This window comes from Neofelis nebulosa, chromosome 16 (genome assembly GCF_028018385.1).
Source record: "Neofelis nebulosa isolate mNeoNeb1 chromosome 16, mNeoNeb1.pri, whole genome shotgun sequence".
Classification (NCBI taxonomy): domain Eukaryota; kingdom Metazoa; phylum Chordata; class Mammalia; order Carnivora; family Felidae; genus Neofelis; species Neofelis nebulosa.
This window is the reverse complement of record NC_080797.1, coordinates 36,075,246-36,089,311: the sequence shown is the minus strand read 5'-3', so window position 1 is coordinate 36,089,311 and position 14,066 is coordinate 36,075,246. Positions and strand designations below refer to the sequence as shown.

Below are 14,066 nucleotides of genomic sequence, written 5' to 3'. Positions count from 1 at the left end.
TTAAGTTTATTTATTTGAGAGGCAGAGTGAGCAGGGGAAGGGCAGAAAGAATCCCAAGCAGCCTGTGGGTGGAGCCTGATGCAGGGCTCGAACTCAAGAACCCTGAGTTCATGACCTGAGCCAAAACCAAGAGTAGGACACTTAACCAACTGAGCCACCCAGGTGCCACAACTTTGTTAGATATTTTAAAAGGCAGTGTTTCTGAACAGCATTCAGTATAGACACAGTGGCAGCTCAGGGTCCTTACCCATCAATATCTCAGTTTTAGGGCTTTACAGTGTAGCATGTTGGGACTTCAACAGAAACTTAGGAGACAGGCTCCCAAGAAGGGACGCTGTACCCAGATAAAAAAGTAATGCCAACTTAAGTGGGGAGCTTCTGAAGTATGATAATATTTGGTGGTAGGTAGGTCATGGAGCCTTGACTATAGGGAAGTCCATCCATTTTGAAACAGGGCTTGTCATCAGTTTGAGTACAGAGGATAGGATTTATCCAGCAGGAGACCCAAGTAAATGACCTGGGGACCAGGGCTCTGGTCTTGGGGAAAACAAGCTCAAATCAGTAAGGATAGAGACAGGCTGCTATTTGGTAGACCCGGGTATCTAGGAACCCACCAGGGAACACAAGGTAGTCTTAGGGACAAAGAATAAATATAGCCCTTAGTAAATCCATCTACTCCATATGCTAGCAGAGTACTGTCAGCTGGGTTGTTAATGGCTGAAGAATATGACTGGGTTGACCCTACACCAGGTCTTTAGTACTTATCACGAGATGTGTTTGGTGAAGGCAGGGACCTAAAGTTGTTCCTTTGGTAAAATTGGCATTATCATGTCTTCTCCTGTTCATCTGACAGACACCAAATAATTTTGTTAGGGTGATATATTACTGGCCTGGTGAGTGGTAGATGATATCTCTTAAGGAGTATATATAGCAACTGGGCAGAAATGAATGGGAAGAAAATGAGGGAAGGTAAATGTGCGAAGCCAAGTAATCAGAAAATGTGAAATTTCCAATAACTTTATCCATGAAGACTTCCTGGAGATATTTTAGAATTTTCAGGACTGAAATAATTCAAAGCCAGAGCACTGGGAGTTTCCCACCTATGGTATATCTTTAAGAAAGGGTAAGATTGGGTATCAGATTTCTGACTTAGTGAGATTATGGACATTGATCTAACACCCACAAGATTAAAAAATTTACTCAGGGAAATCATAATGATAATAATTCTGTCTTTAGAATTTCTGGACAAATGAACCTTCAAATGCTATAGTTCACTAATCTTTAAGGTTAAAAAAAAAAAATCACTTAATTTAAATAAGGACAATTCTGACCAAATTGGATAGCTTGCATCAGTAAGAAAGTTTATTGAAATTCATTAGTGAATGAGAATAGAAAGTTTTTTTTTTTTTTTTTTCCATTAAAGAACACTTTCTGGTAAAGTGAAAAGAAATACAGAAACCACAAAACACCTTTTAGACACCTTATTTTCAAGGAGTGAACCTATTTCCATAGACCATTAAGACTGAAGTGTTTTCTTGGAGCTTTTGTTTTTCATGCACCTGTACATAATGGTCTGTGTGAAGGGAGACTCTTTCCTCTTGATGCGGCTTAATAGTAGTGTTTCTTGGTTTCTGATTCAACCATTGATGAAAGGACTCTACCATCAGGTGCCACCTCTTCAATAATTGTCTTGATTACTCTGGTTTTGTTAGTATCTGTACATGAATCACAGGGGAAAAAAACAATTTAGACTAAATAATTTGTGGGGCTTCTTACTAATTAATCAAAATTTCTAAAAGAAAAGTACACTTAATTAAAAAAAGAAAGAAAATCCTATTTTTTTGTTTGTTTTTTAGATCCGAATAGTATTTAAGCTACAGCATCTTGCACCAGGTTATTTTTCGTTCAAGATGGATGTCAAGAGTATAGTTTGCTAAAAAAAAAAAAAAAAATCCAAGCAGAAATCTCTAAGATTTTAATTTTTTAGAAAGCTTTAAAAAGCAACAAAATCATCACGGAAATTTAAAACTAATTCTGATTACCCCAGCTAGTTTCTGCTGACCTTGGTCCCTTGGAAGAGGGTTCCCCGACGGACCCAGAAGACGAGGACTTGTGACCGCCGGAGCTGCCTCCACCGTAGCCGCCGCCGCTGGAACTGCCGCCGTGGCCACCGCCGCCGCCGGAGCTGCCGCCGCCGTAACCACCTCCGTGACTGCCGCCGGAGCTACCCCCGTGGCCGCTACCGCCGTGGCCGCCACCGCTGGAACTTCCGCCGCCGTAGCCGCCGCCGTAGCCGCCGCCGCCGCCGGAACTTCCGCCGTAGCCACCGCCGGAACTTCCGCCGCCGCGCCCGCCGCCGTAGCCGCCGCCGCCGCCGGAACTACCGGGAGTGAGGGTTATGTTCGGTTAACTCTAACTTTGAAAAATGGTGGGTCGCCTTCTAGGTTATCGTTACTTTAAAAATAAGCAAAGCGTGTTTCGAGAGGGGAAAAAAAAATACCTGTCGAATATGGATTCTCAGACCCACTAACGAACAGTTTTATATGCACACAACTTTCAGAATCAAATCCATGGGAAACTCAGGCTGTGGTTGCATACGCCTTTCTCTGTACTCTGCCTTCCCCCTTCTCCCTTTCGCCCATCCTCCGGCACTTTGGGTTTTGGAAAAGCCTGGCGATTTAGAACACTGAATAAGACCAACTGGGATAATTCTAAGATTTTTATAATTTACCTTCCTTCTCCTTCTAGTAGGCTGCGGTAGGTTTGAATTTCATTCTCCAGTCGGATCTTAATATCCAGGAGTTGTTGGTACTCAGCATTCTGGCACTCGGTTTCAGCTCGAATCTGTTGCAGTTGTTCCTCCAGAGAGGAGATCTGGGCCTGTATCTGGGAGAGCTGCATACAGTAGCGACCTTCTGTTTCTGCCAAGGAGGCTTCCAGGGATTGTTTCTGGAAAGAGAGAATGTACGGTGGCTTAGCGACTTCTTTGTTTAATAGAGTACAGTGAAGATTATTTAATAATTATTTAATGATAATTAATATTTAATCTTTAATAATAAGACATCAAATAGAAGAATAAAGGAAATGAATAGAATTTGTGTTTTATGTTTAATGGCAACATTTTAACTTCACGTTTAGAGCAGGGCCCCTAAGACTTTTCTCCCATTAACAAAGAGCTCCAATTTTATTTCTACTTTCGTACTCTTTCTTTTTTTCTTGTGGTGCATATTCTTATGTGAGCGTGAAACTTTGTGTGTTAAAGTTGAAGTTATTTCAAGAGAGAATTACAAACATACCAGGGCTAGTTGGGACTGTAGTTCGATTTCCAGACCTTGAACCGTGCGTCTCAATTCAGTAATCTCCGATTTGTGGCTGGACATTTGTTCGATGTTACTATTGATTTCCGTAGTGAGTTCTTTGCTCTAGAGTATTAACAACAGGGGAAAAGATGAGAAAATTCTGAAATGATAACCAAACGTCCGTTGGCCCCGCTATGAAGGAAGACGAATTAACCTTTTCGTTGAACCAGGCTTCAGCGTCTTTGCGGTTTTGTTCAGCAAGTTGTTCATATTGGTTTCTCATGTTATTCAGAAGTTCAGTCAGATCGACACCTGGGGCAGCATTCATTTCTACATTTACATCACCAGTGGACACATTTTGAAGGTCTTTCATTTCCTGTTAGAGGAACAGAAAAATTTAATGATTGTATCATGACCACATGACCCCCCCCCCCCCCTTTTATTTTTGGCTGCGGGACGTATAACTTTTTGCATCACCTCTTCATGATTCTTCTTCAGGTAGGCCAGCTCTTCAGTCAGGCTCTCGATCTGCATCTCCAAGTCAGCCTTGGTCAGGGTCAGTTCATCCAGCACCCTGCGCAGGCCATTGATGTCAGCCTCCACGCTCTGGCGCAGGGTGACCTCGTTCTCATACCTGAAACAAGCATGGTACAAATACTGGATATAATTTACATATGGGAGATGTTCCTGGGCTGAGACTGTTTTAGAAGCGAATACAGAGTTGGCTTCATATGGCAACATTTATTGTGTACTAATTCATATGGGGATAGAGGGATATTAGTGGGTTAATGCAAAGAAGCTTAGCAGTTTACTTTAAAATGCATTTTCTTCTTTCAATATTGCCAAGAAGGTAATATTGAAATTGAAAAATTTTCGGACAGCTCCAATACTGTTTAACTTTGAATGAATTCAAGAAAATGTAAATGCTATTGTAGGTGTCCAAAGTCACTGTTAAAAACAACTCCTGTATTTGTTGTGACTGTGTTGTACCATGTTTACTTAGCTTACTTTAATCTGAAGTCATCAGCTGCCAGCCTGGCATTGTCGATCTGAAGCAGGATATTGGCATTATCGGTTGTCAGATTGAGGATCTGGAGGGAGAGGCAAAGAAATCAGATACAGATACGCCACTATAAAACCAGGTGGCATAGATAGATGAGCTGCATTTTTATGTTCTCTTACAAAATCCTCGGGGGATTTTTTTTTTATCTTAAATATAAAATATTGCAGGGCTACTCATATACTTAAATTTGAGTCATTTGTTCTCTTAAAGTTTCTATACATATCTACTTCTGTATCATCTTTTTCTGAAAACTAACTGCAGTTATATAGCTGTGTTCTTGCACAGCTCCCCTCTCCCCCCTCTCATTTTATACTGTGTGATTTCCATGTATTTCAGTGAACTTTTGACTGACTCATACCTTTTGGTTTAACTTGTTTTAAATATACATTCTAAATGAATACACTCTGGGCTGACACACAGTAGGTACAATTCACAAATTCTCCCAGAGGCAAACAATATCCCATTTTCATACTGGAGAATTCATGTTACTTATAATGTTGGTAATGGATTTTTTTTATTATCAATCTGAATACTGTCTTGTTCTGATTGATTTAATAATTCTTTCAGTTCCGATATTTGTAAATGACCTAGTATTTTAACTATGAACTCATACACTCATTAAAACATAAAAAAATTCTCAGTAATCCATCGTCTGATAAGGTATACAACACACATTGAAGATTTCAATGACCATATCCTCACAAATATTTACCTTTGAGGAGACTGGATTATTTTTGGAAGCAAGAAAGTAAGGTAGGCAAACACAGTGAATAGCTACATTGTAGTTAATGTAAGAGTCACATATCTGAGTTACATGGATAAAAAATAGGCTTAAAGTTGGATTTTTAAGATGCACCTTACCTGATTTTTAAGATCATCGATGGTTTGGTAGTATTTGCTGTAGTCACGAGGTTCTCTCTGGCCTAAGCCACCATGCTTTTCATACCACTCCTTGATTTTGCCTTCTAGCTCATAGTTTGATTCTTCCAGAGCCCGCACTTTGTCCAAGTAGGAAGCCAGGCGGTCATTCAGATTCTGCATGGTTACTTTTTCATTTCCGGAGAGAAGGCCACCATCTCCTCCAAATCCACCCCCAAAGCCTCCAAAGCTGCCTCCACTGAAGCCGCCACCACCAAAGCTGCCCCCTCCAAAGCTGCCTCCTCCATAGCCCCCACCAAAGCTGCTGCTTCCATAGCCTCCACCAAAGCCTCCTCCACCAAAGCCTCCTCCGCCAAAGCCTCCTCCTAATCCTCCATAGCCACCTGATGAGCCCCCAAAGCAGCCTCCACCAGAGCTCCCACGACTAAAAGAACCACCACTGAACCCCCCTGAGCTAAATCCTCCACCAATGGAGCCTTTGCTGCTTGAAATTCTGAAGGATGACCCTCCTCCTCCTCCTCCTCCTCCCCCCCCACTGCGGGAGGAAGAGTACTGCTTGCTTGAGCTGTATCGAACAGACATGGTGATGCTGTTTAGCTCAGGGAGTGCTTGCTACCAAGGACAGTGACAAGCCTTTATACACCGAGAGGGTGTGTCCCACATGTGTTAGAGTTTGCTTACTTACATGGTTTTCTTTTTGCCAATTTAGCATCTTTACTTATGATTGCATAAATTATCGTTGGTAATAACCAATTCCAATATGTATGGTTTTGAATTTGCCCTAAGAACAAACAGGAGTTTTGCTGTGTTGAAATTGAAAATGGGTGTAGTTCAGATGAGCTTATGTTTCATTATGCTTTTTTACCTTTTGAAGAATATTGAGCAACTTAAATCCAGTTTTTTCTCAGTACTAATTTAGTTACACAGAATGTTTGCAAAGTTTGGAAAAAGAATTTTAGCTACAAAATTATTGCTGAAGATTTTTCAAATTCATGTTTTAAATAGTTTTAATTGGAAAAAAAACTAACATAAAGTCATGCTCTAATGGGGATCTTGTAGAAAATTGTAAGCAAACCAAAAAGAAAAGAAAAAAATATGCTAAACAGTTTAATTAGTGTTCAAAAGATGCCACATATGAAGAATTAAAGCCATAAGAAAACCAAATTGGTAAGTGTGTGTGTGTGTGTGTGTGTGTGTGTGTGTGTGTAGTGTTTGTAGGGAATCTTTTATTTGGAGAATGAAAGCATAGTGGTACTTTGCTTAGAGAGTTGGAAGTGAGTAATGACTTAGGAATCTGCCAATTTAATGGTGCTATTCTTTTTAACCTTATATATATTTTTAAGTTTATTTTGAGAGCGAGAAAGCTCATATGAATGTGTGAGCAGGGGAGGGGCTGAGAGAGAGAGAGAGAGAGAGAGAGAGAATCCCAAGCAGGCTCCATGCTGTCAGCACGGAGCCCAACACAGGGCTCAATACCACAAACCGCAAGATCACGACCTGAGCTGAAACCATGAGCTGGACGCTTAACTGAGCCACCCAGGCACCCTTTTCTTTTTAACCTAAAAAAAAAAAAAAATCATGAAATGATTCTGGATTTTATTGATTTTTAAATTCATTATAGTGAAGGCTGATTTGAAGACCATAATGCAGAAATTCTTAGCACAATATATGAAAAACTAACCTCCATTACTTTCTTTACTCTAAATTTGATTGATCCCCAAAGGGAGAGCTTAGTTACATTGTAATTGTGATTAAAAATTTGCTTACAGGAATATAAATCCAGATTAGAGAATGTTACTTGCTCCAAAAATTATGATCTGGACTGTGAACATACGTTTCCAAGCTAGATTCTGTTTCTCAAAAAAAAATTTTTTTTTCCTTGGATACACTGTGTATAGAATTTGGTGTAACAGTTTGTCTAGTGAAGTATTTAATTGGGACTTTAATACATGGTATAAAATTATTTTTCATCTACCCATAGGCTATGACAATGCTGTTGTTCAAAAATATATTCATGTGTATTACACACACACACACATATTTTATAATTAAACAGTGCCATTTGTGATCCTGTGATTTTATAATCTGTGAAACAAGCTGCTGAAATAGGGATGGTGATTATCTCTAGTGTATGAAAGAGGAAGTTGAAGCTGAGAGAGGTTATGATTTCACGTAACGAAATGAAATAGGTGGTAGAACTGAGATGAGAAACTTAGTGTTTTGATGCCTGACTTTTGGCTCTTTCCTACGCTACCATTGTGTCTATGTACTCTCTACTGTGGTTGGTCTGATAGAATCGAATGCCTCTCTTTCTCACCATAAACTTCTCCACGTGGGAAAAAAACAAAACAAAACAAAAAGTCCTTGGAAGCATGAAAATGTTGAGATGATAGGGTATTTGGCACATGCCCTTCTTTTACGAATTGCTTTTTCCTATTAGATGTACAGCTGCACAGCCTACGAAAACTGTAGAAATAGTTTCTTCAGGGAAGGGGAATGTGGCTGGGAGTGTTAGTGTAGAGCTGATTGTCAGGGGTTACAGTTATTACCCAGCACGTTGTGGTTCCGCCAACTTGTTAGCACATGTAAATGGGGCAGTAGCTAAAAGAAATAATGAAACCCAACCATGGGAATTGATCCTTGAGGAAGATAGCAGGCGGTAGAGGAAGGCTGTAAAAATCAGGATAGAGAAAACAAAAAACCATTCCAGTAAGTTCAGAGCGGATGTTGAAGCCTTGATATTAATGAAAGCGATTTGGAAAGAAACCATTTTAATTAAAGAGAGATTCTGGTAGATTTTACCTGCCATTATTATGAATTTTGGATCTTGATCTTACCAGTTTTGCTTCAGTATTAGCTTTTACTATTTTTTTTCACCCTGGTGGAGAAATATAAAATTTAAATCTATTTTCAGTTATTTAACCGGTGCAAGTGGTATGAAGAAATCTGTTACAATCATGTTAAAGAATATGTGAAAGGAAACCTGTGCGTAAAAGTACACGGGGACAAATACATGTATAGAGACTCTTCTAATACCAATAATATTTAAATAATTATTTAAATAATATTTAAATATTTAAACCACCTTTAACTAAATCTATTCTCGAAGGCTGCTTATTAACCTGTATATTGTAGAAATTGATTTGTTTTTATTTGCACTGTCATTTGTTGAAATCCGCCTTTGGCATGAGTGACGTTACAGAGGTGCCATGTAATAATTCTATAGCTAAATGGGATGAAAATTTACAGACTGTCATTTCTAATCTTGGCACCGTATACACTTGATTGCCATAATCCACTGTAACTGTAATTTCGTTGTTTTCTATTTTTATTGTGTCTCTGTGGGGCGTTGATAGGTATTTAGAAGATAGATGAGTGAGATTCAGCTCTTGCCCTTAACGATTTTACTAATCCTTACAATCTAATTGAGGAGACAAAACAAACATTATCAACCTAAGCACCATATGAATGGTAAATGAAGTGAAAAGGAGGTGGGGTGGGGAAAAGGAGTTAACATTTCTAAACATCTACTATGTTCTAGATGGTTTAGTCTCCTGTAATCCTCCCCAATTTCTCTCTGATTGGTATTACATACCTCATTTTATAGCTGGAAAAAAAAAAAAGTGAAGCTTTAGAAAGCTTTAGGAATTGCCCAGAGTAGCATAGGTAGTTTATGCTAGAGCCTGGTTTTGAATCAGCTTGAAAGATGATCCTGTTTTCATGACAGGATCTGTCGTGAAAGACTGTCGCTGTAAGGCTGATGAGCAAGGAGTCTTGTTGGAATAGGGTCATCTGACAAAGTTTCATGTGCCAGTGGAATTTAAGCTGAATCTTGCAAAGGATGGGTAGGATTCTTCCATGCATGCAGCAGCAGAGAGAGGACCTTTCTGGGAAGTGGGGACTATGAAAATGCCAAACAGGTGGAGACTCTTAATGGGCCAGTTTGGCTAGATCAGATCATCTATATTTATTAATTTCTCTTAACAGATTTTATTTGGTACCTGCAGTATTCCCTGGGGATACATAGATGACTAAGACAAATCTGCCACTTAGGGAATTTGCACTGTACTTGGAGAGACAAGCAAACATACCCACAAGTTGGAGATTCTAATATAGGGTACTCTGGGCTACACTTGAGGCATGACCAGGGTGTTGAGGTAGTGCAGGGAGGGGTTCTAACAGTCTGGTGTGTGTGTATGTGTGTGTGTGTGTGTGTGTGTGTGTGTGCGCGCGCGCGTGTGTGTGTGCGTGTGATGTGCATGAGGGCACAATGAAAGAAAAATGAAGTTTTGAGAAGTTTGTTTTAAGATAGGAATTTGAAGTAGTACCAGGATATTCACGTAAAAATGTCTTAGCACTTAGACTCCTAGGACTACAGTTCAGGAGGGAGATTAGAGCAGCAGATACATTCAAGATAGGTAAGATCCCTAAGGGAAGGAATTGAGAAAGAAATGAGTGAAGGTCTAAGCCTGAACTTTGAGGGATGGCCACTTTAGGGGCTGGGAAGAAGAGCTAGAGACTAGAGAATAATACTGAGAAGGAGGGCACTTATGATTTGGGAAAGAGGAAGAAGGAACTTGGAAGCCAAGGGAGGAGGGAACCCAGATAAGTAGGCTGGTCACCAGAAAGAGAGACCAAGGAGAAAGGAGATTGAAGAGAAACTTGATTTGGCAGTTAGGAACCACTGGCGTCCTTCCACAAGAGAGGTTTAGTGGAATTGTAGTAGGGTAATCTACAATATATACCCAATATTAGATTTGGCCACTTTGCTTACTGTATTTTGTTTTCATGTAGTCCAGTGTATTAATTTCCTCTTTAATTGCTTCTGGATTTGCAGTCATGGTTAAGGTGGGTATACACTATTCTCATGAGTTTAGTTTGGCTGGGGCTCTTGAAACATGTTGATTCAGCTTTGTTATCAACTTGACTTGTCGCACTGTTGGGATTTTTGGACCTTTCCTATTCCTTGTTTTTCTTCAAGTAAAATTCTCTTTTGAAGTTTCTATTTGAAAATTCTATTTGCAAGTTTCTTTCTCTGATTAATTGAGATACAATGAGTAATTTAAGTAGTTACAGAAAGAGGACTCTGGTAGTGCAGATTATGTCTCAAGATGGCAGGATTGATGAGCTAAATGTTTAGAGTTTTCCATTGTTTATCACAGAAAGTTTGAAAGTTAGACATATTTTGCTTGACTGGTCTGTGACTGTGTGCAAACTGCTGAATGTGCCTTTATGATTACCACCCACAGAGTCAAAGCCAAATAGAAAATTGTACAACTGTGTAGTGGATTTGGTACCCTCCTCCCAGACGACTGAGTATTTAGGCAATAATTAGTAATTAGCGAAGATATTCATAAGGCCCATGACTTCTCATTGCAAAACATCTAAAATTCAGTGCTTTAAAATCTGCAGACACTCCCATATCATGCAATTTTTCTGAAACTTCTGGGATTGCACTGTGATAGAAGCCACAAAAATGTGGAAATTACATGAAGGCTTTTCAGTTAATATAGCAGATGGTTAAGTGAGTGGGCTCTGGAGCCAGACTGCCAGGGTTACAGCCCACACCCCACCACTCACTGTGTGTTGTCTTGGTTTCCTCATTTCTTTTTTTCAACGTTTTTTAAATTTTTTTTATTTTTTTTTATTTTTGGGACAGAGAGAGACAGAGCATGAACGGGGGAGGGGCAGAGAGAGAGGGAGACACAGAATCGGAAACAGGCTCCAGGCTCCGAGCCATCAGCCCAGAGCCTGACGCGGGGCTCGAACTCACGCACCGCGAGATCTTGACCTGGCTGAAGTCGGACGCTTAACCGACTGTGCCACCCAGGCGCCCCTCCTCATTTCTTAATTGAAAAAAAATGTTTATTTATTTTTGAAGGAGAGACGGAGTGTCAGCGGGGGTGGGGCAGAGAGAGAGGGAGACACAGAATTGGAAGCAGGTGTCAGAAGCAGTCTCCAGGCTCTGGGCTGTCAGCACAGAGCCAACACAGGGCTCTAACTCACAAACTGTGAGATCATGACCCGAGCCGAAGTCGGACACTTAACTGACTGAGCCACCAAGATGCCCCACGGTTTCCTCATTTCTCAAAAAGGAATGATAATTTTGCTTACTCTGCAGTGTTGCAGCGGTAGTTGAATGAGTTAGTTAAATATTAAGCATTTAGAACAGTGCCTGACATACATGGAACAAGTGCTTAAGACATGTTTATTGGTGTTACTATTACTGTGATCAGTATCTTAGAGGCTAAGCCACTGTCTAACCCACAGTCGGCCGGAAAAATATGAGTGAAAGGATAAGGTTAGAGGATGGAAAATGGCTGGTGAGGAGGAGAAAATGGCAGGGGAGGAGGGTAGGCAAAGGAAAGATGTGCTTTACTGATAACTTTGTGATAAAGTTTGCCATCTGTTTTTCTCTAAATGATGTGTGGTTTTTTTTTTTTTTTGAAGTTTATTTATTTTGAGAGAGAGAGAGAGAGTGTGTGTGTGCATGTGGTGGAGGGGCAGGGAAGGAGGTAGAGAGGATCCCAAGCAGGCTCTGCACTGTCAGCGGGGAGCCTGATGAGGGGCCCAAACTCACAAACCTGGGTGCTTAACTGACTAAGCCACCCAGGTGCCCCTGTGCTTTCATTTTTAACTTCATTCTTTTCTTTATTTCCTATATCCACCAAATCCCCAATTTTGTCACTTTTTTTTTTTTTTTTTTTTTTAAATCTTAGCTGATGTTTTTCTTTCTTTCTGTCTGGTCCCACTGCAACTGCCCTAATCCAGGCTTTCAGCACTTCTGTCACCAATGTTACATCACCAGCTTCTGAAGACATTTTCTTGGCTCAGTGCTTGTCACTTAAGATCTTTCCTGTTCACTGCTGCAGGATTAATGTTCTTGACAAAGTATTGTCATGACTTCATCAGTGTACTCAAGCACCTATTATGGATTTCTCTTGTGGATGGATTAAGTCTTCTCAACAGCTTTGCCTGACTCTGTCTGTTCATCTTCATGCTCCCTGTGGTGCGTAAGGATGTTGGAGTGGAAGGAGAGCTGCATTCTCCTCATGAAGTAATTATGTGGCCTTGGGCAAGACACTCAGCCTCTCTGTGTCTCATTTTACTGCCCTATAAAATATGGGTAATACTGTAGGTTTCCCCTGCTGTTTGGAAGTAGAGTGTTCCTGTAAAGCAAAGAAGCAGTTATCATTAATTTATATGGAAAATTTTGAGCATCCCCAAGTCCTCAAAATAACTTCTTTTAGGCTTTTCTGATACCCTGGGACACATCTTGCTAACTGATGCACAGAATACATGGAGATAAAGCCCACACGCTCACAGACACAGTGGAAAGCTATGGCTGATAGACGCTCAGATGCTGAATGTAGTTCTCAGGGGAGGAGCTTGGTGGGACCATTCTTGCTACCTCTATAACGGCTCACTGCAAGAAACGCTTGGTGCTGTTTTCGCTTTTTGCCTATTTTTCACAAAAGTGAAAATCTCTTTGGATTTTTTCCAGTTAATGAGAACAGGTACTAATGTAAGTCTTTTGTAAAAGCAAAATGGCATCAAGGTGAACTTCCAAAAAGCGGGGGATGCATGTACTCATAAATATTACAATATGTATAATCACAATCCAATGAAAAAATGTATTAGCATTTCCGTGAAAAATTCTTTAATGATCAGCAAGCCTTTTTTTTTTTTTTTTTAATCCTGGCCAAGACATTATGCTTTATCCCTGAATTTAAGGCCTTTGTTGCTCTTGTTTTGAAATGTCCTTCTTTCACTTTGCTAGTTACTCAAATCATGCTACCTCAACTCGAAGCTCTGGCTTAAATGTCCTCTCCTTCATGAGGTTTCTCACCATTAATGTAAGTCACGTCTGTCTGTCTCTTTTAGTTCCTGTGTGGGTAATCTAGTGTTTTATAATACGCTGTGCTATCATTGTTCCCAGTGAGATGAGGCCTTTAAGTCCCTTTAGAGAAGGGAGGGTGCTGTATACCCAGTCTGTACCTGACAGATACTTACTGTTCTCTGAATGTTTTCGTATCACCTCAGTGTCTTTTCCTACTTTCTTTTCTTGCCTTTATTTTGTTCTCTAAACTGTTTTTGGCAGTGGTGCAAGTTCAAAATTTAAATAAAGGCCAGTTGAAGACAACTAATTTCACTTTAAAGTAACTTATAATACTTTTAGATGTGAGAATGTTGCATAAGAATGATAAGAAATCTAATATTCTGCATAGGAGTTTTAAGGTATCTTAAAATATATAAAGATATATACCTTGGACTTTATATATATGCTTTATATATTTAAAAAAAAACATTTTGGCCCTCACTTTTTCCGCTTCATTAAAGGTCCCCTTTTTGGTCTTGGATCTGTTGTGATGATCTTGATACTGGCAAACTCCCAAAATATATCTGTACTTCTAACACTTCAATCTGTTTATTAGGATAGTTGGCTATTTTAGTTGGTTTTCTAGTTAGAAAGCACATGAGTTTGGTGTAACTTAAGGATTAAATGTTATGTGACTTGGCCTTTATGTTTCATTAGTATGTCATAGGTTTCTTCCTTTCGATTGAGTTGACTTCATTCTATGAAAACAATTACCTGCATTAGGAGGTGTGAAACTATGAATCACCTGCATTAGGAGGAGAATTTACTGATGTAGAGCAGAAAACAGAACGATAATATCCCTTTGAGTTTTCATAAAAAGTAGTAAAAGTGAAAGTACCAGCCAACCAGCCAAGCTCTACAAACTACACTCTTAAGATATTAAAACAACATTGTCAAAAATAGTGGCTGTTTTTTGCCCTCATTCCTAAATCCAAGAAAATTCCTT

The 14,066-nt window shown here is 39.8% G+C and overlaps 1 protein-coding gene and 1 long non-coding RNA gene across 8 annotated transcripts in view; one reads left to right on the top strand and one right to left on the bottom strand.

Annotated features, from left to right (window-relative positions):
- Positions 1–1,340: 1,340 nt before the first annotated feature.
- KRT10 (keratin 10) lies at positions 1,341–5,873 on the bottom strand. Of its 3 annotated transcripts, none has more exons than XM_058705764.1 (8): positions 5,224–5,873; positions 4,308–4,390; positions 3,777–3,933; positions 3,514–3,675; positions 3,297–3,422; positions 2,732–2,949; positions 2,043–2,380; positions 1,341–1,715 (listed from the first exon to the last, which is right to left on the bottom strand). In XM_058705764.1, exons 1-8 carry the CDS (start codon positions 5,821–5,823, stop codon positions 1,609–1,611), a joined length of 1,791 nt encoding a protein of 596 aa, XP_058561747.1. In that variant the 5' UTR covers positions 5,824–5,873; the 3' UTR covers positions 1,341–1,608. The 3 variants fall into 3 exon arrangements, with proteins under 3 accessions (XP_058561747.1, XP_058561749.1, XP_058561748.1); XM_058705766.1 differs by having other exon boundaries at positions 2,063–2,380; XM_058705765.1 differs by having other exon boundaries at positions 2,043–2,311.
- The window catches only part of LOC131498508 (uncharacterized), a 147,821-nt gene continuing 136,104 nt past the window's right edge, over positions 2,350–14,066 (top strand). For all 5 annotated transcript variants that reach the window (XR_009255443.1, XR_009255441.1, XR_009255444.1 and 2 more), the window contains exon 1: positions 2,350–2,428. This is a non-coding gene — a long non-coding RNA (uncharacterized LOC131498508). The remainder of the gene's footprint in view (positions 2,429–14,066) is intronic.

Excerpts from the sequence above, each read along its gene's own strand:
- KRT10 (XM_058705764.1), bottom strand. The coding sequence starts at position 5,823 with ATGTCTGTTCGATACAGCTCAAGCAAGCAGTACTCTTCCTCCCGCAGT. Across the intron at positions 4,391-5,223 it reads TCGATGATCTTAAAAATCAG|ATCCTCAATCTGACAACCGA; the intron begins GTAAGGTGCATC and ends CTCTCCCTCCAG. Across the intron at positions 2,950-3,296 it reads TACAGTCCCAACTAGCCCTG|AAACAATCCCTGGAAGCCTC; the intron begins GTATGTTTGTAA and ends CTCTCTTTCCAG.